The sequence below is a fragment of the Ailuropoda melanoleuca genome, chromosome 4 (assembly GCF_002007445.2).
Source record: "Ailuropoda melanoleuca isolate Jingjing chromosome 4, ASM200744v2, whole genome shotgun sequence".
NCBI lineage: Eukaryota > Metazoa > Chordata > Mammalia > Carnivora > Ursidae > Ailuropoda > Ailuropoda melanoleuca.
The window spans coordinates 64,202,715-64,226,980 of record NC_048221.1 but is presented as its reverse complement, the minus strand read 5'-3'; the positions used below and the strand labels follow the sequence as shown (position 1 = coordinate 64,226,980).

Below are 24,266 nucleotides of genomic sequence, written 5' to 3'. Positions count from 1 at the left end.
TAAAAACGTACTGTGGTTGAATGGAATGTGCTGTGAATGTCAGTTAGAGGCTTTTAGTTGATGGCATTGTTGAGTTCTTCTGTATTCTGGCTGATTTCCTGTCTAGCTATTCTTGTAATTGGTGAGAGGAGATATAGAAGTCTCCAGCTGTAATTGTGGGTTTATCTGCTCCTCTTTTCATTGCTATCAGTTTTTGCTTCACATATTTTGCTGGGTTTTTTTGTCAGATGCATGCACATTTAGTGTTACTATGTCTTTTTGGGAGAATCATCCTTTTATCATTATTTAATGTTGCCAGTAATTTTCTTTGTTCTAAAATATGTTTTATCTGATATTAATATGGCCACTCCTTCATTCTTTGAATTGATATTTATGTGGTATATACATTTTTTTTACTTTTTTTAATTTTCAGTATTTCTAAATTATTATATTTGAAGTAAGTTATAGACAGCATGTAGTTGGAAGATTTATTTTTTTATCAAGTCTGCTAAGCTATATCTTTACTATTTAAAGACAGTTTTTTAGAGCAATTTTAGAGTCACAGCAAAATTAAGAGAAGGTACAGAGATTTTTCATATATCCACTGTTCCAACACATGCAGGCTGCCCCTATTATCAACATCCCGCACCAGAGTGCTACATTTGTTACAACTGATGAAGCTACATTGACACCTCATAATTACCAAAAGTCCATAACTTACCTTAGGGCTTACTCTTGATGTTGTGTATTTTATGGCTTTAAACAAATGTATAATGACGTATTTGTTATACATTATCATATAACATAATTTCACTGCCCTAAAAATCCTGTGTCTGGGGTGCCTGGGTAAGCATCTGCCTTCAGCTCAGTTCATGATCTCAGGGTCCTGGGATTGAGCGCCACATCGGGCTCCCTGCTGAGCAGGGAGTCTGCTGCTTCTCCCTCTGTCTCTTGCCCCCTCCCATGCTTATTCTCTCTCTCGCACTCTCAAATAAATAAATAAAATTTAAAAAAAAATCCTCTGTGTTCTACCTATTTACCTCCGCTCCACCCCAACATCTGGCAACCACTGATCTTTTTATTGTCTTTGTAGTTTTACCTTTTCTAGAATGTCATATTGTGGGAATCATACAGAATGCTGTCTTTTCATATTGATTTCTTTCACTTAGTAATATGCATTTAAATTTTTTCCATGTATTTTCATGGCCTGGTAGTTCATTTCTTGTTAGCACTGGATAATATTCTGTTGGCTGGTTGTACCACAGTTTACTTATCCATTTACTATTGAAGGGCAATTCGGTTGCTTCTAAGTTTGGGCCATTATGAAGAAAACTGCTGTAATCATCTGCATGTAGGTTTTTGTGTGAACACAACTTTTCAGATCCTTTGGGTGAATACCAAGGAGCATGATTGCTGGATAGAAAGGCAAGGGTTTCTTTCATTTTATAAAATACTGCTAAACCCTCCTGCACAGTGGCTTAACCATTTTGCATTCTCACTAGTGTTGAGATTTCTTACTGCTCTATCCCCTAGAATTTCATGCTGTTGATGTTCTGGACTTTGGCCATTTTAATAGGTGTGTAGTGGTGTCTCATTGTTTTAATTTGCATTTCCCTGATCCCATATACTGTGTTGCATCTTTTCATAAGTTTATTTGCTATCTTTGTATCTTCTTTGTTAAGATCTTTGTCTACTTTTTAATTGGATTTTTTTGTCTTCTTATTTTTAAGACTTCTTTGTATATTTTGAATCACAGTCCTTTATTGGATGTGTCTTTTGCAAATATTTTCTCCCACTCTGTGACTTGTCTTCTCATTCTCTTGACATTGTCTTTTGTGAAAAAATTTTTAATTTTAATGAAGTTGAGTTTATCAATTATTTGGATTGTCCCTTTGTGTTGTATCTAAACAGTCATCACCGTACCCAAGGACATCTAGGTTTTCTCCTATATTATCTTCCAGGAGTTTTATAGTTTTAGTGTTTTACTTTTAGGTCTATGATCCATTTTGAGTTAATTTTCATGAAGGGTGTAAGTTCTGTATTTATATTCAACTTATTGCATGCAGATGTCCAGTTGTTCCAATAGCATTTCCCTTGCTCTGTCTTATAGTCTTTGATCCTTTGTCAAAGATCAGTTGACTGTGCTTATATGTATCTATTTCTGGGCTGTATATCATGTTCCATTGATCTATATATGTCAGTTGTTTTGTCAGTACCACACTGTCTTGGTTACTATACTATAGCTTCATAGTAAATCCTTAAGTCAAATAGTGTCAGTCCTCCAACCTTGTTGCTCTATTTCAATATTGTGCTGGCTATTCTGAATCTTTTGCTTCTCTATCTAAAGTTTAGAGTCAGTTTGTTGATATCCACTGAATAATTTACCGAGATTTTTATTGGGATTGCATAGATCGAGTTAGAAGAAGTGACATCTTGACTATACTGAGTCTTCCTACCAATGAACGTGGAACATCTTTCCATTTATTTAGTCCTTTGATTGTGTTCATCAGTATTTTTTGGTTTTCCTCATATAGATCTTGTACATATTTTGTTCAATTTATACCTAACTATTTAATTTGAGGGGTGTTAATGTAAATGGTACTTTGGTTTTAATTTCAAATTTTATTTGGTACATTGCTGTTATATAAGAACTCAGTTGACTTTGTGTACCAATCTTACTACAGCCTTGCTATTACTAGTACCTGAGGTTTTTTTTTTTTTAGATTCTTTTAGATTTTCTAATAGATGATCATGTCATCAATGAACAAAGATAGTTTTCTATCTTCCTTCCCAATCTATATACCTATCATTTTATTTTCTCATCTCATTGCATTAGCAAGGACTTCCAGTGTAATGTTGGAAAGGAGTGGTGAGAGGGGACATCCTTCAGTATTAGTGGAATAGCTTCAAGTTTCTCACAATTAAGCATAATATTAGCCGTAGGAGTTTTGTACATATGCATTATCAATTTGAGGAATTTCTCCTCTATTCCTAATTTCTTTTTTCTTTTTTAAGATTTTATTTATTTTTGAGAGAGAGAGAGAGCATGAGCAGGGAGGAGGGGCAGAGAGAGAAGCAGACTCTCTGCTGAGCAGAGAGCCCAATGAAGGACTTGATCCCAGGACCCTGGGATCATGACCTGAATGCAAGGCAGATGCTTAACAGACTGAGCCACCCAGGTGCCCTATTCCTAGTTTCCTGAGACTATCTTTTTTTTGTGTGTGTGTGAATTGGTACTGGATTTTGTCAGATGCTTTTTCTGCATCTATTGATATGATCTTGTGATTTTTTTTCTTTAAGTTTGCTGATGTGATGGATTTTATTAATTGATTCTTTAAATGTTGAGTCAGCCTTGCATATTTAGGACAAATCCCACTGGATCATGATGCATAATTCTTTATACACATTGTTGGATTCAATTAGCTAATATTTTGTTGATGATTTTTGCATCTGTGTTGATGAGAGATATTCGTCTTTAGTTTTCTTGTAATGTCTGATTTTGATGTTAAAATGTTGTCCTCCTAGAATGATTTTGGAGATATTACCTCTGTTTCTATCCTCTGAGATATTGTAGAGAATTGATAGAATTTTTCCTTAAATATTTGGTAGAATTGACCAGTGAGCCCATCTGGGCTTGGTGCTTTCTGGTTAGGAAGATTATTAATTGTTAATTCCATTTCTTTAATAGATATTGGCCTATATTGAGTTTTGGCAGATTGTGTCTTCCAAGGAATTAGTCCATTTCATCAACATTATCAGATTTGTAGGCATAGAATATTTCATAGCATTCCTTTATTATCCCATTTTTTGGCTGCTTATTGATTTTTTTATTACAGTATATTCGACATACAATATTATATTAACTTCAGGTGTACAATTTAGTGATTCAACATCATGAAGTGATCACCATGATAAATCTAGCTATCTTTTATTGCCTTTATAATATCCGTGCAAAAATGTAGTGATGTTACCTCTTTCATTTCTGATATTAGTAATTTGTGTCCTCTTTTTTTTTTTTCCTTAGATAGCTTGGCTAGAGGCTTATCAATTTTGTTAATCATTTCAAAGACAATCTTTTGGTTTTGTTGCTTTTCTCTATTGATTTTCTGTTTTCAAATTCGTTGATTTTTATTCTAAATCATATTATTTCTTTGCTTCTGATTACTTTGGATTTTATTCACTGAACTCTTTCCTATTTCTTAAGGTTTAAACCCAGGTAATTGATATTAGATATTTCTTCTTTTCTAATACATGCATTTAATACTATAAATTTCCCATTAGGCACTGCTTTTCCTGAATGCCACACATTTTGATAAGTTGTGTTTTCAATTCATTTAGTTGGAAATATTTTAAATTTCTCCTGAGATTTCTTCTTTGACCCCTGTGTTATTTAGAAGTGTGTTTTTAAATCTTCACATATTTTGGGATTTTCCAGTTATCTTTCTGTTATTGATTTCTAATTTAACTCTGTTGTGGTCTGAGAGCAGATGTTGTTTGATCTCTATTTGAAGTTTGTTAAGGTGTGCTTTATGGTCTTGAATGTGGTCTTTCTTAGTGAGTGTTCCATATAAGCTTGAGAAAACTGTGTATTCTGCTGTTTGGTGAAGTAGTCTGTAGATAGATTTCTACTATTAGATCTAGTATTGATGGTGTTGCTGAGCCCAGATATGCCCTTACTGATTTTCTACCTGCTGGATCTGTCCATTTCTTATAGAGAGGAGTTGAAGTCTCCAACTGTAATAGTGGATTCTTTCTTTTCTCTTTTCATTTCTATCAGTTTCTGCCTCAAGCAGTTTGACACTCTCTTGTTAGGCACATATACATTAAGGCAAAGTGGTCCTTTAATTACTGTATTTATACTATTTATATTTAATGCCATTATTGATATGTTAGGGATTAACCCTGCCACATAATGTTTATTTTCTCTTTGTTCTGTTTTTATTTATCTGTTTTGTTTTTCCTGCCTCACCATGGGCCACTTGAATTTTCTTAGAATTCCATTCCATTTTGATTTATCTTTAGTGTTTTTGAACATATCTCCTTTTTCTACTTCATTTCACTTTCCAGACCATCCATTGAGTTTTTATTTTTGGCTATTATATATTTTTTCATTCTTAAAATTTTCTTTTGGCCCTTTACATCTTCTGTTTCTTTGCCAAGATTTTTTTTCTCTTCAATTTAATTCAAGCATGTCCATATTTCTCTTTGGGACATTTTTATCATGGCTCATTAAAAATCTTTGTTAGCTAATACCAACTCTGTCTGTCTGTTGGCATCTACTGAGTAATCTTTTTTTAAATTTTATTTTATATAAAATCAATTAATTAACATATAGTGTATTATAAGTTTCAGGGGTAGAGTTTAGTGATTCATCAGGTGCATATCACACCCAGTCCTCATTACATCAAGTGCCCTCCTTAATGCCCATTACCCAATTAGCCCATTACCCCACCCACCTCCCCTCCAGCAACCCTCAGTTTGTTTCCTATAGTTAAGAGTCTCTTATGGTTGCCTACTTCTTTGATTTCATCTTATATTTTCCCTCCCTTCCCCTATGTTCATCTGTTCTGTGTCTTAAATTCCACATATGAGTGAAATCATATGATAGTTGTCTTTCTCTGATGGACTTATTTCACGTAGCATTATACCCTCTAGTTGCATCCATGTCATTGCAAATGGTAACATTTCATTTTTGGTGGCTGAGTAATATTCCATTGTACATATATACCATATTTTCTTTATCCATTTATCTGTCAGTGGACAACTGGGCTCTTTCCATATTTTGGCTATTGTGAGCATTGCTGCTATAAACATTGGGGTACAGTTGCCCCTTCAAATCACTAAGTTTGTATCCTTTGGATAAATACCTAGTAGTGCCATGCTGGGTCTACTGAGTGACATTCTTCACTGAAGTTGAGATTTTCCTGTTTTGCAATATGACTAGTCATTTTTTTCAATTAAAAACTGGAATTTGGGGGTATTGTATTATGAAACTCTGGATCTTCTGTTTTCGTTGGCTTTTTGACATTGCTTCTGCAGGAGAAAGGGTGAGTACTGCCTCAATAAAAATTAGGTAGGAGTAGGATTCCAGGTTCCCCACTTAGTATGTATGGACATGGGGAGGGGCTGTGGTCCTGCTGGGCAGCAGTGAGAGTTCTGGCTTTCCACTATGCTTCCATTGATATCATCCTGGCCAGAAGAGGTAGGATTGAATCATTACAGCTTCTTCCATGGTTTCCACTGACATGGGGAGCATGCAGGGGTGGTCTCCTTACTACTGGGTGTTGGTTTAGGTCCTGACTCTACATTAAGCCTCCTCTGATAGCACCCTAGGTAGAAGGAATGTCTCCTTTTCACCTTATAGGGTTGGAAGTCCAGGCTGCACACATGGTCTCTCCTGTCACTGTGATTGGCCACCTCATTTATCTTTGCAAAGATGAAAGTTCTGATTACTCCTTTAGCCTTTTCCAACACATCCTTCATCCTTGTGTGTGTGTGTATGTGTGTGTGTGTGTGTGTGCGTGTGTGTCTGTGTGTAAGGGGGAGGATTTGGAGCACCTTGTTATAGTCTGTCAAGGGTCAAAGTCTAGGCTCGCTTCTTGGTCCTTGCTGATGGGAGCTGAAGTCTTACTCTGTGGTGTTTTACTAGTGTAGTAGTGCATATTTCTTAAAAGTTTCCTGCCTCACTAGGCAGCCCCTCACCTTGTCCTTTAGATAAACCATTCTTGTTGGGGCTCTTCTTGTGTGTGACTATTGTCATTTCCAGGTTACTGGCTTTTCCATCTCCAAGGACACTACAGGATAGGAGCTGAATGGTACCACCTGGTGGAGATGAAAGTCTCACCTCCCTTTCTTCTCTGACACCACCCAGCATGGGTGCTGGAGTGGTCCATGGAGTCTGGTGAAGGGGAATCTAGGCTCCTCACTCAGACTTGGTTGAAATCTTCTTCTGTGGTGTTTCTCTAAACCTTTTCTGTCATGATGGACTGTCTCTTTCCTGGCACTTTGTCTAGACTGACCTGTGTTTGTTGCCATTTTCTGGTTATTCAGTCTCTAGTGTCAGTATAAGATGAATGAGGCAAAAAGAAAACTCAGGGAACTCCCCACTGTGCCATTATTTTGGCTTCAAGCTCCCTTGTTGGTCTGCCTCTTCTATTTATCTTTCCGAAGCTTCTTCTGTTTGTTTCATAGATAATCTCCAGGGATTTTAGTTGTGATTAAAGAAAGCAGAAGTTCACTGTATCTGATTATATACCTAAGGAACAGCTGACCAGATTTGCTAATGGATTGGGTGTGGGGTGTGAGGGAAAGAGCAGAGTCAATGGTGACCCTTTTTTGTCTTTACCAACTGGAGGGATGCTGCTGCTATTATTAGAGATGCAGAAGGCTGAAGTAGAGCTGGTTTTTAAGAGGAAGCTTTGGTGGTTTTGGGACATGTCAAGTTGAGGCTGCACAGTGCAGATGTTTTGTAGGCTCTTGGGTCACAGAATCTAGTGTTAAAGATGGAGGTGTGGGCAGACATTGCACCTTTAGGAGTCATTGTGTGGAGATATATTTAAAGCTTATGGGACAAGATGAGACCATTTGGGGAGTGAGGAGGTCAGTCCAAGGACTGAGCCCAAGGATGCTCCATGGTTAAGTTCTTCTCAGAGGACAGAGTGATAAATTTGGTCAAGTGCTGCCAAGAGGCAGAGTGAGATATGGTGTATGGTCTGACCCTTGGGCTGAATAGTCTGCCCCCAGCAACTTTACCTCCCATTTCCCAAGCTGGGTTTCCTTCTTTGAAGACTCACTACTCTTATTTCCCTTTTAACAGACTACGTTGTTCACACTCTCTTTTTTCTTTCTTCTATCTGTAAATCATAATATATAAATGATAAACACAAATATTGCTTGATACATTTCACTGCTGGCATGAGGAATTAGAACCAGTGAATTTATCAGTAACTGAAGCCATAAATTTCTCAGGAACACCATCACAATTCCTTCAAAGCTATTTGTTTCTGTCCTTATTTCTTTTTTCTGCTTAAACCTACTAATCTATTAATAGATATATAAAAAAAGAAAAATTTTATTTATTTATTTATTTATTTATTTATTTATTTATTTATTTAGAGAGGGAGAGAAAGATGGGAGGGGCAGAGGGAGAGGGAGAGAGAGAATCTTAAGCAGGCTTCACATGGGTCAGAGCCCAACACTGGGCTGGATCTCACAATCCTGAAGTCATGACCTGAGCCAAAATCAAGAGACAGACACTTAAATGACTGAGCCACCCAGGTGCCCCAACATTTTATTTATCTTTTTAAAAATCACTGATATCACAACAGAATGGCTTACTTCATTTCTTATTACAAGTTAAATGTATTGAGGGGGGCATACGTGGAGGCCCTACTATGTGCTGTCTTTGACATTACATATATTACTCCCTTAGATCTGGTGACAACACTATGAGGTGGGATTTATTGCTGTCATTTCAAAGCCAAGGAAACTGAGAGCATTTAGGTTTCTCAACCCAAAGATCACACTTTGTGTGAGCTGCCTGCATTTCCATAATCACCTTCTTGATAACATTGTAGGGGAAAATATGTTTCAATATATACTTTAAAATAAAATGCATTGGTTGATTAGAGAAGAATTGGTAAGTTTTATTATTTCACTTTTTAGTTTTGGTATGGCAAGTCAATGTCAGTTTTTCTTTTGCTATTTATTACTCTGTAAAAAAATGTTTAAGGGTATAGAAGTAAAATTAAAGTGACTTTTAAATGTAATTATTTAAAAATATGATCGGTCTTTGGAGTATTTCCCCTACTACACAAATTCATTGGGTCAGGTCTGTGAGTGGCTAAAGCTATTCTTCACTTCAGAGAGCATTGATTTAGTATCTTAAGGGAAGTGATACATTTTATGGAAAGCAAAGTGTTAACTTGTTTCCAGAGCAACAGCTGTTGTTATGCAATATGGAGGGTATTTGCTGTAGCAGTTTGCTATGTTGAGTAGCTAGAGAGGGAAGTTTTCCAAAGATGTATCCTATAACTGCAAATAAATAAATAAAACCAAATCCTGCACTAAATCATGTACGGAATAGCTATGGGGATGCTATGTTTGATCTTTTCAATGATTTTCTGCTTAAAATGGGCAGTTTTGGAAAGCTGGTCCTTTCAAGCAGAGACTTGAAAGTTCATTCTGTGCAGTTCATTATCAAAGGGAAATATTAACCATCTTCTTGCCGGGACTCTAACCAGAAGAGCTGGAAGTGACTTCTGAGACTGCTGCCTTTTTATCAAGAATCAAACAGAAAATTAGGGAGGTTGGTTAAGTGACTCGCTTCTAAGGAACACAGCAAATAGTTGGTAGGTCCCTGAGAACTCAAGGCTGCCAGTAGGCATTCCCGCCACATTCCTTTAGATTGGCCGCTAGAAGAGGCCAAGTGAGTGAAAGATGCCCAGGAGAGGTTTATGTACTATACTTGGTGAATGCCGACTTTGAACACCAAAGTTCATGTTTCCTGCTAAGTGGAGAAAATACGACCGTCAGTCTGTTCATGAAAAAGCAAAGTGTGAACGTTTGTTCTGGAGTAAAATGAGGCATTGCCCTGCTGGAGATGCCAGCTGTGTCCCAGCTATCTCGTCTGTCCCCACGCGACTCTCATCTTCACTGGCTGTGCTACAGTCCTTGCATGCGTGTTTCCCATTCCAAACTACGCAGGTCCTTCTCCTCAGCTGGCCACGTATTTTTCCAAGGCATTTGCTGGCAGGGACAGGCCACTGCTTGCCTGCAAATCCCTTTCACCCCAGCAGCGGGTGATTACTCTCATTTTAATACCTTTATTTTCTTCCTAGAAATTTTGTTGCTTCATGTCTTCATTTCTTTGTGGCTTCATTTCTTGATAAGGTTTCCTTGTCTGTTTCATTTTCCCCGCAGGGCAGGGTGGTTTCCACGAAGTGTTATCAGACTTTTGGGTGGTTTTACTATAGTATTTTACCCCTTTGGTTGGGGGGCGGGAATCAGGAAAATACAAATTTCTATAAGAAAGAAAAGGGAGTCTGTGTTCTTCTCTTTTTATCTTTGTCTGTCTTTCTCACTGAAAACACTGCTCCCCACAAATTAGACTGCAAATCTCTTGCCAATGGTTGGATTATTGGTAGATAGAATCTTCATGTGGACAAAAAGCCTATTTTGATTTAAGTTAATCAGTGATTTTTCATATTATTTGTAGGGAAAGTTTTACATAACATGGGCCAAAAATGTTCCACTGGAAAATGACTATATCTTACATGGACCATCCTGATCTGCCTCCTACCTTTCTATCACTAGCCACTTTCCCTGCCACCGAAGCTTCTGTCTGTGCCTTCACACTAAGCTCCTTGTAGACACCTGTTTTCCTCACTGGTTTCCTTTGTGCTTTCTGCTCTCTGCCTCTATTTCCTGGATTCCTACTACCCCTTCTAAGTCACCTCCTCCAGGAAGTCTTCTGTCATATGTCAAGATTGGGTCAAGTACCCTTACTCTATTCTTGTGTAATACAACATGAGTTCTCTTCTTGCTTGGCACAGCCAAGCCATCTGATTGCGTAACTCTCTCCTATTAGACTGCTTGATAACATATATTCTACTTTTATTCATGTCATGTCACCAGTTAAGTGCTTACCTAGAATAGTGCCTGATACAAGGTAGATTTTTTCGATCAGTGTCTAAGTGTAAGTAGATGAAAGAGTGGAATTTAGTTGTTAATCACTTCTTTTATTGGGTGTTTTATGATAAAAATAGAGGGAACATATCTAATCATTTCATTGCTGTGGAATTCCTAAAGTAACTTTTTTGATGCAGAAATAGGAGAAACTACTTTTGAGTCATATCTCTAAGGAAAGGTTTTAGACATATAATTGTAGTATGATAAAAGATCATACAATTCCCTGGAGAAATGTGTTTTCTAGGATGTTAGAGATTTGTAGAGGAAAATCATTTGAAGGACATGAACTTGAAGACTTGGGAACCCTAGAATACTTACAACTAAGTAAGCAGTAAATATTTTCTATTGTATGTACAAAAGCTTTGGGCAAGCAGGTTCAAATTTAATATTACAAAAAGTATATGAATAAAGTGGTCCTAAAAATGTTCCTTTTGTGCCTTAATATAAAGGATAACAAGGCTTCTCAGGTATAGATCAGATTTTTTTTTTTTTTAAAGGGACTCAGGGAAGGAGGAAATGCATGTCTTTTCTGGCAATTTTAGAGTCGGGTGAGAAAACTGACATGACTCCCTGATGTTCTTGATTCATTTCTGTGCACTGGGTATTCAGGAGTATGGAAAGGGCAGTTACATAGTCCTCAGTACCCTTACATAGCCCTGGGGTTAATGTCGCGTTACTTGATCTCTCAGATCTTCTTTTCCAAGTACCTAGAGTAGGGATTTAGGTAATAAAGACTCCCCAGTCATTGTGGTAATGAGGCCGAGACCATGGATTTCTTTCTGTTTTGAATGAATTTGCTTCCTTCTGTCCTATGGCCATTAAATATTCCACTCACCTTGGCTGCGTAACTTGAGATTTCAATGAGTACTAAGTGATAAATTACTGACTATTCACTCATTTGTATTTTTATTGACCATCTATTACACTCCAGGCATGAAGTTTCCCCTAAGGTTAGAATGATGAGCAAGACTGAGTCTTTGCACCCACAGTCAAGAAGTGGAGGTGAATGTGTCTTCTAAAGGGAGCAAGACAGCCCAGAGTGCACTAAGTCTGGTAACTGGCGTGTGTCAAGAACACTGACTGAGGAGGGGGCAGGCACTCTGCTCAGTGTTTCCCTATGTTAATTCTTTGAGTCCTCTTATAACATCATAAAATAGGTATTGTTATTATCACATGTTGGGGAAGGAAACTAAGGCATGGAGAGGCTAAGTAACTTGCTCAATGTCACACAACTAGTATGGGGCATTTCACCTCTCGAGTCTAGCTATACTCCTAGGGGTTCTATGCTCTCCTGCCTTTTGGTGGAGATGAGGAAGTAACTCCACGATGTCCCCTCAAGGAAGGAAGGAACTTGACTGGATTTCAAGCAACAAGTAGGAAGCCTTATTCATTCTACCGAGGGGAAACGGTATTGCAAAAGCCTAAAGGCATAACAGCATTCCCCCCCCCCCCCGGCANAACTTTGGTAAAATTTCAGCATTTCTGGAGGATCAGATAAGAGGAGCCAGACTGGGAGGGATTTGAGCCTGGTGGGCTTGGATGCAGCAGTGGCAGTTTATTTGAAAAAAACACAGGAACACAGAAGCTAGTGTTGTCTGAGACTGAGCTCAGACAGCCCTGAGTTCAAATCTTGACCTTGTCATTTATTGGCTATTTAATTTTTGGAGCTTTCCTTAGCCTCTCCAGCCTTATGGGTAAACTACAGAGTAGGGATTGCTGTGATGACAAAGGAAAGAAACCGTGGAAAGGCTAAGCCACTGCATGCCTTTGCAATCAAGTTGGCAGCTCCAGAAAGACCCAGGAGTCCAGTGGTCCTCAACCTGGCTGCACATTCCTTTCTCCTAGGGGACTTTAAAAAATAGGATCGTGTGTGCCCACCCTGAGAGATTCTCACCTAATTGGACTGGGTTAGAATCCTGACTTGGGTATGACATTAAAATCCTCCAGGTGACTCTGGTGCTCTGGCAGGGATGGAGGCTGCCTGTCTAGGCCCTCTGAGGCAGCAGGGGTCAGAGGAGGACCTTGGAGTTGGAGGTTAATCTGGTTGCCTGTACTAGGATCTGAACTTCTTTGTACACAATACCTCTGTAGGGAAGGAAACCACTTTATTCTACCCCCTTAGGTTCAGTGACTGACTCCGCAAATTAGACTATAAAAAGACAGAGGAAGGTGAGAAAAGGTTTATTGGTATGTACATGGAGGCCTCCATAGAAAAATGAAGAGCCAAAGAAAGAGCTAGGCCTGAGAGCTTATACACCTTTTTAGCAAGAATGTTGGATGTGGTGATGTGACAAGACAGAGGAGAACTGGGTTTGGGCTCAAGGTAGCAAACTGGTAAAGTGACTAGGAAATATATGGGGGAAGTAGGGGGCAATAAGGGTACTTCAGTAGATTTGTTCACAGACCCACCTTGGTGCCGACTTGCTGTCTCCTTCGTGGCCATCAGACTCCCCCGGAAGAGCAGACGTGTGGCAGTCCTCATTTCTCAACAGTTTCTGCTTTTAGTCAGATAAGGAAAACTCCCCACAGATTTCCTTCTGCATTCACTGATTCTCATTTGCTTCCAGCTCAAAATAATCTTACCCAAAGTGGCATATTTTGGGGTGACACATTCTGATCCCCTTCACCTCACTTCCGAGTGCCTCTAGTTCCGTGCTCCTGTGACCCTGAGTCTGCCGGCTGCTCCTGCGACCGGGCTGCACTGTACTGGTACCCCTGTTACCACGGCCACCACCACTTCTGCCTCTAATACTGCAAAGTCCAGCAGCCAGCAAGCCTCCCCCCCCAAGATCCTTAGGAGGAGAAATAAAATAGTGACCATGGATGCACTCTCAAGCCTGGAAAGATCTTGAAACCATGTGAAGAAACTCATGCTTCTCCTGCTGCAGGGACTTTGCCAAGGTCACAGCCAGCATGGGAGGTGAGGCCTCTGCCCCGCCTGCCCAAGACACTCTTTCCTCTCAGCTATTCCTTCACTGCCCGTGTTTGCAGTAGGGAGGTAAATAAACCCCATCAGGCCTTTCAATGTCTTTTTGTTCCGAAAAAGAAAAAAAAAAATCAATGGACCATGGAGAACACGTGACTTGGCTTGGCACGTCCACAGTTGCGGAGCTCAGACGCGGACACACTGTACAGCCTGTCCTTCTGCTTGGTGAAGGCATGACTGTATTTTTAGACCTGCCCAATGCTGCCAAGACAAGTAGTGTATGGAGATGCAGGACAGGCTTGCTGGCCTGTGTAACAGAAGCGTCTTGCCTAAAGCTACGGCAACATATGCTGGAGGCTCTCATTTGCTGCTGAGGATGGTGGAGGGGGGTGGCGTGTTTTGTTTTGGCTTCTTATAAAACATTTTATAGCACTTCACACTGTGTGCTCGAGGATGTGTCGAAACATAGGATTAGCTTTATGAACTAGCTTTGTGAGGTGTCTGAGGCAAGATAGCAAGTTTTGAAAAATGAATAACACTTAAGTTTATCTTTAAACTGCAAATACAATATTTACATTTTTATATACACAATAAAATAATTTATCAAAACACTACAAATTTGGAATTGTGATCATTTGGGTTGACTTTTTCCCTCCATACTCTGTATGGAACTTTGGTTGTGTGCATTATAATATTATAAAATCAAGAGGAGATTTGTTAATATCTTAACAGAACAAACTGTTCTGGCATACAAATGAAAAATCCATGAAGACAGGCTTTATTCTTGCTGATTTTTCACCTCCTGTAATAACAGCTTATCACTAAAGCTGATTTCCTCTCTATCCTGACTTCCTGGCTTTAGGCCCCACTTGGGTTAGTATAATAACTACCTGACTAGTTTCCAGTGTTCTGTACTTTTTCCTGCCAGTTTATTCTCTGGACAGTGACAGGAGTGGTATTCAGATACAAATGTGGCTATAATTGCTGATAACCGACCTTCAGGGGCTTCCTAGGGCCAGTGCAATAAGTAGCAACACTTTCTGAGTAGCACGTGAGGCCGTGACTACCTTTGTGCCCCTCATTTCCTGGTCCCTTCATCCACGTGGGAGGCAGCTGCTGGGAGCTGTTTTCTATTTCCCAATCCATGGAACTCAAAAGAGTTCTACTCCGATTGGATTGACCTTCCTCCTGCATTCTGCTAGTTCAACTATAATCAGAACTGTAGGCTTTACACATGACCATTCAACCCTGAAATAGTGGCTTCTCAGGGCAGCGTCCACCCGGCTCCATGATATGTTGTGCATACTTTTGCTGGGGCACCTATCACCCAGTGTTAAACTTACTTGTTTTTCTCTCATTGGACTGAACTTGTGAGGACAAAGATTATGTCTTAGCTCAAGCAGTCCTTGGTGCCTAGAGAGCCGTTGAAGTATGTTTGCTAAATTAAGTGACTTATGATTGTCAACCATGCACCCATTCACCAAGCAAGCCTGGCAGTGTCTCTCTTTGCAGTCCCTTGGGAGACACTGGCTTGAATTGCTGGATAGATCTGAATGGCTGGGAATGGAACTTCTTATAAAATAATCCAGAGTTAAAACTTCAGGCTGCTTCTATGCATCATCAAAATTAATGAGTTTTAGGGCATGTTTATTACATTCTTAGTGGAAAAAGAAATACTGTAGTGTTTTCTTTTTCTAACTTTGTAGATGGTATTTAGAGCAGATGCCAGTTCTGCCATTAGCTTCCCATTTGTGGTCCATGGTAACCTGCATCCATGCAAAAATGTGCATGCGTGTGCACACACACACACAAACACACTTATACCTATGCACACATATTGATGTACACAATTAATAGTCTGCTTTATTTCATGGCTGTCATTGTCCTATAGTTTGGGGTGATTTTTATGTTTCCTCCTTGAAGGATGCTTAATAGATATCTCCCTACACCTCCTAATTATGTCACTTTGGAATTTATGAGCTCCTTTTGATGTATGTTTCAATCTGAAATTTGAATTTGCAATGCAGTTAATATTCCTTATGTTAGATACTTTTTATGAGTAAAACACTTTGTGAGCAGAGTTTTGGATTCCATATACATTCTTTTTTTTTTTTTAAGGTTTTGTTTATTTGAGAGAGAGAGAGAGAGAGAGAGAGAGCAGGAGCAGGGTCAAGAGGAGAAGAAGCAGCAGATTCCACACTGAGCAGGGAACCTGATGAGGGGCTCATTCCCAGGACCCCGATATCATGACTTATCTGAAGGCAGATGTTTAATCGACTGAGCCACCCAGGCGTCCTTCCGTATACACTCTTATTTTAACGAACTAGACAACCTAGACAATCTCTAATGACTTGATGTGTCTTTTCTCCATGAAAAAGCAATAGGATAGTCCTCAAATGAAAACTAGAAATACTGGATATTGGTGAAAATATTATAAAAATATGAAGTGACATACATGGAATATACTGATAGGGCATTTCAGGATACTCTGGGCTGATGATTTTTTTTATCTAGGTCTATAAAGATGAAGTTACTAAGTAAATTGGTGGTGAAAGTAATACTGTAAGGGTAAAAGCTTAATCTATTTAGGAAAATAAACTGGATACTCTAGAAGAACCATTTCTATAACATCTGTTGTTAGACTAATTACTACTCATCCTCATTAGAACACCCGAGCAAGGAACACTTTGTTAGGTCAATTCACCAATTTATTTAGAATCAACAGAACTTCATTGCTTTGAAAGTAGTCATTAATTCTGGCTTTTCACAGATTCAGATGATGCTTTCCTTTAATTAATCCAAATCGTGATGATATAGATTACATGTAAATCTGTTTACCTTGTAAATCTTTCTTCATGTTCTAGTAGGAATTAATAGAAATCCAATATTGTTTAAGTTAATTGAATTGTAGTTAATGGTACAAATAGATTTTTAGAGATGTTTTTACTTGGCACAGTCCAAAGGTTTCAAAGACAAAGCTTCACAGATTTTATGCACTTCTATAAGGAACAAGGAAATGAATGAAGTGTTCTCTGAGACACATTCATGATCTAGGGGTCTTAAACAGTACAAACCACTAACCAAACAGAAACATCTTCCCTGCCAAGATTTCAAAGGTGTAGATGTATTAGAACTGAAAGCTTGCCCCCATCCTAGATCCATGAGATTAGTAGATATCTTTTATGTGTCAACTACATTGTTGACAAGGACATTTTATTACAGAATGAATAATAATTGATAATAGTAATAGCAAATATATGTGAGTACTGACTGCATGCAGCTACTTTCCTTGTATTTTCTCAATTCTTTTTATAAGCTTCTGTGAAGGATATTGTTTTCCATCTTCAAAAACTGTGGTCTGTCAGAGTCACAAAATTAGTGGAAGGACCCCGGTATCATGTTGGACTCCCAAAACACATATACTTCATTCACTTTATGTTGAAGATTCTCTGATTGCCTCAGTTTTACTTCAGACAGAGAAAGAACTCTACCCAGTTCTACAAGACGATTCTGAATTACGAGTGAACATTTTAATTCTGGAATCAAAGTGTGTCACATATGCAACTAGGTAATATAATTAGCTAAGGAACAGGAAGTTCCAAAAATTTTTGAAATAGGCTTGAAGTTACGCACTTTTGAATGCTGCAGCGCAAGCAGAAAGATAAAGCACACAGTGACTGCAATGAGGGCTCTCTCTTGGAAGCGGTTTCTGTATGGTCGCAACTCTCCAGGCAGCGAGGTTTCCCCTTCCCTTAAATGCAGATCTGTTGCTCCCTCCTTTTCCAGGGGCCTCAGAATCCAAAGTCAGGCTATTTTGTTAGAGCAAATGACAGGACAGGAACCAGCAGCTGTCAGGAACAACAGGAGCTCTGATGAACAGCCATCCGCATTCTGTTTTGCTTTCTTTCTCTCTCTCCCTCACCGGGTGCTTCTCTCCTTCTTTCAGTCCCTCTGCTTTTCGCTGTGGGGAAGGGTGTCCTGCTGTTTCTGTCCTGTCTGTGGCGCATTTCATAATGCCTGCCCTCTTGCTTGCATATAGCTCTTCTGGACCCAGCGACCAGTGCTGCTTTTTAACTTCAGCCCTGCTACTCATCACCTCATGTTTCCAGTTTTCCAGTTCTCCAGGGATCACAATGATTAGCCCAACTCATCTTTACAAAACATAGGTCATAAGACTTAGGTCAGAGGTCACTGTGTTTGAGCTATCTGTTAGGTGTCTGACCCCCTTTGTTTGTATTTTGGGAATTTAGGAGCAGAGTTGCATGTTATAAAACATGGCCAATGCCTTCTTAAGGGTTAGTGGACAAGGAAACTTCCCATGGAAGACAGTATGTCAAATACAACTTCTCTACTGCACTGTGGGCAGGAATCTAAAGGGATTTCCAAACATGGATGGTACATTGAAAGCAGTATGCAAGGCTCCCCCAGGGAAGTAATTCACTTTCCTATTACTGAACACGGTACCACCTGCTGTGTGGTGTTCATGCAATTTAAATAATAATGTAAGTAAAAGCAACCACAAAATAAATGCCATTCATTGATTTCTTATTTTATATCACACACTTCACATACATCATTAATAATTCTTCCATTAACTCTAAAGGGTGGATACAAACATCTGTATTTTACAGAAGAGAAAGGCGCTCAGGAAGCTTAAATAACTGGTCCAAGGTAACATCACACGTAAGTGGTAAATACCGAGGTTACTCTGATTCCAAAACCTTCATGTCTTTATTGTGCTGACAATAAATTTTTGTATTTCAACAGTCAAGAATATTTTAAAGAAATTAAGATGAGAAAAATAGCAGGCTATATTTGTGCAGATATTCACCTTTTCTGTTTCTCTTTCTTTATTCCTGAAGTTTCAAGTGAACCTGGTGTCGTTTCTTTCAACCTAAAGAAATTCCTTTTCCTGTGTCTTTATAGAACAGGTCTGCTTTGATAAATTCTGTCTTCCTCCTTGAGAAATGGCTTTTTTTCATCTTCATCCCTCGAAGATATTTTCACTAGAAGGAGACTTTGGGGTTGATAGTTCATTTCTTTTGTTGCCTTAAAGATGTTGTTCCGCTGTCTCCTTGCCCCCATCATATCTGATGAGGAAATGTGGTCCTTGGGATTGTTGTTCCCCTGTATTTAATATGTCACCCCCCTAACCATTTGTGACTACTTTAAAAACTTTTTATCTATGACTTTCAGTAATTTTATTATTATCTGGGCTGATTTTTTTTGCAGTTTATGTTCTTTGGAGTTTGTTTAATTTCTTGTGTCTATAAATTTATCTTACACCAAATCTGGGAATTTTTCAGGCCTTATTTCTATGTCTGTTCATTCTGTACTAATATGGTCTGCCTCTGCCTTAGGGACTCCAGTGACACAAATGTGACATCTTTTGATATTGTCTCTCAAGTCTCTGAGACTCTAGCCATTTTTAAAAAAATCTTTAAAGATTTTATTTATTTATTTGAGAGAGAGAGAGTGAGCAAGAGAGAGAAAGAGCACATGAGCAAGGGGAGAGGCAGAGGGAGAGGGAGAAGCAGACTCCCCACTGAGCAGGGAGCCTGCTGCGGGACTCCTTCCCAGGATCCTGGGATCAGGCCCTGAGCTGAAGGCAGTTGTTTAACTGACTGAGCCACCCAGGCACTCCTGACTCCAGCCATTTTTTATTTCAATTTCTTTTCTTTCTGTTCAGACTGGATAATTTTTACCACTCTTTCTCATCTCCATTCTGCTATTGAGCTCATTTCATGGGTTTTAAGTTTCAGGTATTATATTTTTCACTGCAATTTGGTTCTTTTTTTATAGATTCTATTTCTCTTTTAAGAATTTCTGTCTTTCTTTCATTTCAAGAGTGTTCACCTTAGTTCATAGAAAATGGTTCTAGTAGCTGTTTTAAAGTCTGTGTGATAATTCACACATTTAAACCATCTTTGGGTTGTCGTCTGCTGATTGCTCATTCCTTTGAGACTTGGTCAGATTTTCATGGTAGTTAGTATATCAAGTAATTTTGAATTCTAGCCTGGACATTTTGAATATTACATCGTTAGACTTTGCACACTGTGAAACTTCTCTGGAGAATATTGATTTGTTGTGTAAACAGGCAGTCCACCTGCATGATTTGTCCTTTTGTGGTAGTTGTGTCAAGGTCAGTTCAGTTTTCAAAGCCTTTGCAATGCTTTTTGGGTCTGCTGGAGCATGTATATCACTCAGGGCTTGCTCTGGTACTTGGGTGATGTTTATACTGTAATCCAGTTCTCAAAGCCTTCGTTGTACTCCTTTGGCATTTTCTGTGCATGCACAACTCGAGGGGTGAGCTCATCACTTGTGTAGGTTCAAACACATAATTAGAGATTCTCTTCTCTGGTTCCTCTCATCTGTGGGGTTTCTGCCATGTCCTCAGGCTTCCAGGGCCCACTTTTCCAGTTTCTCTGGCTGGAAAGATTAGTTTCTCAGAATTGGCCTCCTGGGCCATGGCTCAGTTTCATGCAATTGTACCACAGTACAAAGCAGTGAAAGAAGAGGAAAACCCCATAAGAGTGGTTCCTTCACTCTTTGCAAACCGGGCATCCTTTTTTTTGCCTCTTTAAAAAAAAAAAAAAGTTTTATTTTTTTATTTAAGAGAGAGAGAGAAAACATGAGTGAGGAGAGGGGCAGAAGAAGAGAATCTTCAAGCAGATTCCCTGCTGAGCACAGAGCCTAATGCGGGGGGGGGGGGGGGGGGGGGGGGGCAAGGGGAAGGTGGCTCGACGTGGCGGCTCGATCCCATGATCCATGAGATCATGACCTGAGTCAAAACCAAGAATCGGTCACTCAACCCATAGAACCACCCAGGCACCCCATTTTTCTGCTTCTTATAGCCAAAAGGTTGAATTGTCATTTGGGATCTTAAGTGTCCATGCCTCCCCTGGGGTAGCAGTACAGATCTACTTTTGAGGCCTCAAGGCAGGACTGGGAGAATAAAAAGGGAAAATTCAACACGGGAACTTTCCACATATGCAGGCTTATAGGGACTCCCTGTCCTGCTAATCTAGGCAGATGATGATCTTAACTCTGGGTTTTATTTTTTGTTTTTTGGGTTTTTTGGTTTGTTTTGCTGTTTGTACCTTTTATAAAGTTCCCAATTTGGCTTGCCTTCAGGCCAAATCCAAGAGGAGAAAAAAAGGAAAAACTCAGAAAACTCTTTGTAGCCAATGTTATCTTTCTTTAAAGTTTGGCTTCTCTCCTTAATCCACTTGCTGTTTACTTTTCACACTCATCAGCTAATTGTTTGCCATGTGTGTCCACATTTTAGTGGTGGTCAGGGGAGCCACAGAATGGGCTTCTTATTCCATGGACTGCGTCTGCATCATGTTTTCACCCCTAGCACTTGCCTCAGAACCTACCGCATGATAGACAATTAAGATGATGGGAATACAAGTGTAAACTCTGAGGCTAACAGTGTGAAGGAAATCATTGTATGTGTGTGAATGAAAATGTAAAACGGGAAGCTTGCCAGTTCTCCAGCACATTCTGGTAGGACCTGGACGGCACATTTTTGGCTCGCTGTCTGCCCCTCTTCCCACACTCAAATATGATCAGTACTTCTCCGCTGCTTGGCTCCCTGCAGAGCCCGAATGCAGCCACAGAATATTCCTAGCACCCAAAACTGGAAGCCACTGTCAAGTGAACAACATAGGATGTTGGGTACAACCTAGACTTTTACTCCTGTCTTTCACACGTGTCCACATGCAATTTCCAGCCTTTGTTTCCAATTTAAATGCAGTGACTCCTCCCCACAAATTTCCATCTTGCTGTACTCTTTGCTCTAAGATTCCAGCTGATGGGCACAGTTTTTTCTTTGCCAGGTGGGATTGTGGAGAAAAATCTTTTTTTTTTTTTTTTTGCTTTCTTATATAAAGTCTATGTTTTCATTAAAAATGTAATTTGACTAATGTGTTTTATGGAGCTTTCCCTCATTTACACCAAAAGGAACTTATGTTAGTGTTTTAGCCCTTGGGAAATGATGAATTTGTTTAATAGATCAGTAATTATCTTGCTCAAAAATGATCATTAGAATTCCTCTTTATTTGATTACTATGTATCACCAAACCCACAATCCATTTATCACCAGCTGCATCCATTAATTCAGCCTTGCTGGTCCATGCGTAAGAGACTACTCTAACTTCTCATCTCGAGTCTTTCTAAGAAAAATATTGGTAGAAAGTAGTATGCCTTAAATATATCTGATTTTAAAATCTCAGTCTATACAAACCTTTAATTTTGATTTTGTTTGCCATTTTTTATTACCTGAAGACTGTTTTCCAATAGAGTCGCAATCTAAATAGAAGTACACTTTTTTGTTAGGGGATTGGGTGATTATTAGCTTCTAGGGGATGACAGTGGTAGTGAGAAGCAATGTTTGTAAACATGAATGCCTTTTCATGCCTTTGTGCATTTGGTCTGAAACACCTAGCTGTGACCCAACTGGGTACTTACTCAAGGGAACTCTTTCCAGAACTTTAGAACATCTCCACTTCTAAAATGGAAAACATGATCAGGAAACTGAGCTCTGAGAGCGTGCTGAGCATGTGTGTGGTACAAATAACAAGCGTGAGTTAATTGAAGGTCGACATCACTGAGTACAGAGTTATCTAGTAAGGTTTCCTTTGGATCATCATTCAGGACCCGTGGCTTAGGATTCTGCCTAGCTGTGTTGTGACTGAAATCAGAACAATAAGAGGAAAGAAACTGACTGCATGGTACAATCTAAGTGGGGTTCACAATCTAAATGTGGTTTTCTTTTCTCCTTTTCCCCCTGGGGTCTCCAGTTTACCGTGGTTTCTGGGCAGTCCTGATGCTTCTGGGGGTCGTCGCCGTGGTGACTGCGAGCTTTTTGATCATCTGTGCAGCCCCCTTCGCGAGCCACGTTCTCTATAAAGCTGGTGGAGGCGGGTACATTGCTGCAGGTATGTACAAGGCAAAGGGTGTGATTTCCAGCCATGGTTTTTCTCCATATCCTCATATTTTCCTTTTCTAGTTTTGGATTTCAGGCTTCTAGTAGTAGTAATACAATGATATTCACATGCAGTTTTGCTTGAGTGCCCACTACATGCAGACCCTTCTCCAGGGACTCCAGGGACGTTGCGTTTTCCATGTGTTCCACGCCATTTGCTCGCTGTATCCACATTATATGAGGAAGGCACTAGAAGAGAAAGCTCTGTTCTTTAGCCTCTCTTAACCTGTTTATTTTCTATCTGTAAAATGGGTTCGTAGCATGTCTGTCTGTAACATCAGGATGTGGGTGAAGTTTTCTGTGTACTCTGAAAGAGATAGCTGCATGGTGATATTACAAACTGGCATGATTTATTTATCACCAGTAAAAAACATCTCTTTCTACAATGTCACCACTCACTTTTCTTAATTGTGGTTCATGTATGTTATAGAAACACATTCTCTTTTGGCAAAACCTACATTTGTTTTAGTGAGCTAACTAGTCTTTTTAATGCCTGTTATGGTGATCTTAGTACATATAGAAAAATAATTCACTAGGTGTGTCTTATGAATATCAATTGTTTTTCATTTAATTGGAAAGTAAAAGCCAGAATATGAATCTGAAAACATATAAGCACAGATTATTTGTAAAGATAAGAGTTCTAGAAGATGAGACAAACTTCACTAAGATCAAACTGTACATGGCTATGCTATATTGTAACATCACATCAGAAGGACACAGTGTTTCTGTATGAAATGGTAGTGATAGTAAAGAAACAGAATGGATAGCTTTGTCGTCTCGAAATTGTTGCAGAAACAGCTTCTGATTTTGTCCATAATTTTGTGTTTAATTCTGTAGAGGGAATAAAAAGAATAATCAGATATGGATCCTCTGTTCAAAGAGTTCAAAAAAGAAAAAAGAAAAAAAAAAAAAACAAAAAACACCAGAACCAAAACTTAACCTGTGAATAAGAGTCATGTTTAACCTGTTCTGTCATTCTTTAAAAAAAATTTTTTTTTAGTATGTTATGTTAGTCACCATACAGTACATCATTAGTTTTTGATGTAGTGTTCCATGATTCACTGTTTGCATATAATACCCAGTGCTCCATGCAATACGTGCCCTCCTTAATACCCATATTCTGTCATTCTGTTATCTTTTATTCAATTCCTTTCCTCACTGGTTTTTCAAGGACCTTGTTTTCAAGGGCCTGGATTTACCTACAAAATTCACCATTTTAAAGTATATAATGCAAGTGGTTTTTAGTACATTTCCAGAATTGTGCAAATATTACCACTCTCTGATTTCCAGAATATTTTTATCGCCTCACAAAGAGACCTCATTGTCTCCTCTCCTCTCCTCCCTCTGACCCTGAGTTAATTCTTCCTATCTACGTGGGTTTGCCTAATCTGGAAATTTCGTATCAATGGATTCACACAATGTGTGGCTTTTTGTGTCGGGCTCCTTTCACTTCAATCTCAATTTATAATCTCTCTTCTTTAATTCATAATTCCACAAGACCAAATCCCTTATAGGCCATAAAACTGAGCATTTTCTGAGCCAAATATTTTTTCCTTCTCCAAACCACATTCTACCTTTGCTTTGTTCCAAGGTCTTGTGAATGTGCATATTTTTCCATGGTCTTCCCAGAAATAACAGCTGTCTGCTAGAGTGTTTGTTTCTTCTCATTCCTTATCTTTCTTT

General features: G+C 39.0%; 1 protein-coding gene across 5 annotated transcripts in view; it reads left to right on the top strand.

Annotated features, from left to right (window-relative positions):
* Positions 1 to 24,266, top strand: part of TMEM182 (transmembrane protein 182) — a 76,454-nt gene that overhangs the window by 35,267 nt on the left and 16,921 nt on the right. For all 5 annotated transcript variants that reach the window (XM_019804991.2, XM_011231056.3, XM_002913496.4 and 2 more), the window contains one exon: positions 22,399 to 22,536. In XM_019804991.2, coding sequence (XP_019660550.1) covers positions 22,399 to 22,536 — 138 coding nt within the window. The remainder of the gene's footprint in view (positions 1 to 22,398; positions 22,537 to 24,266) is intronic.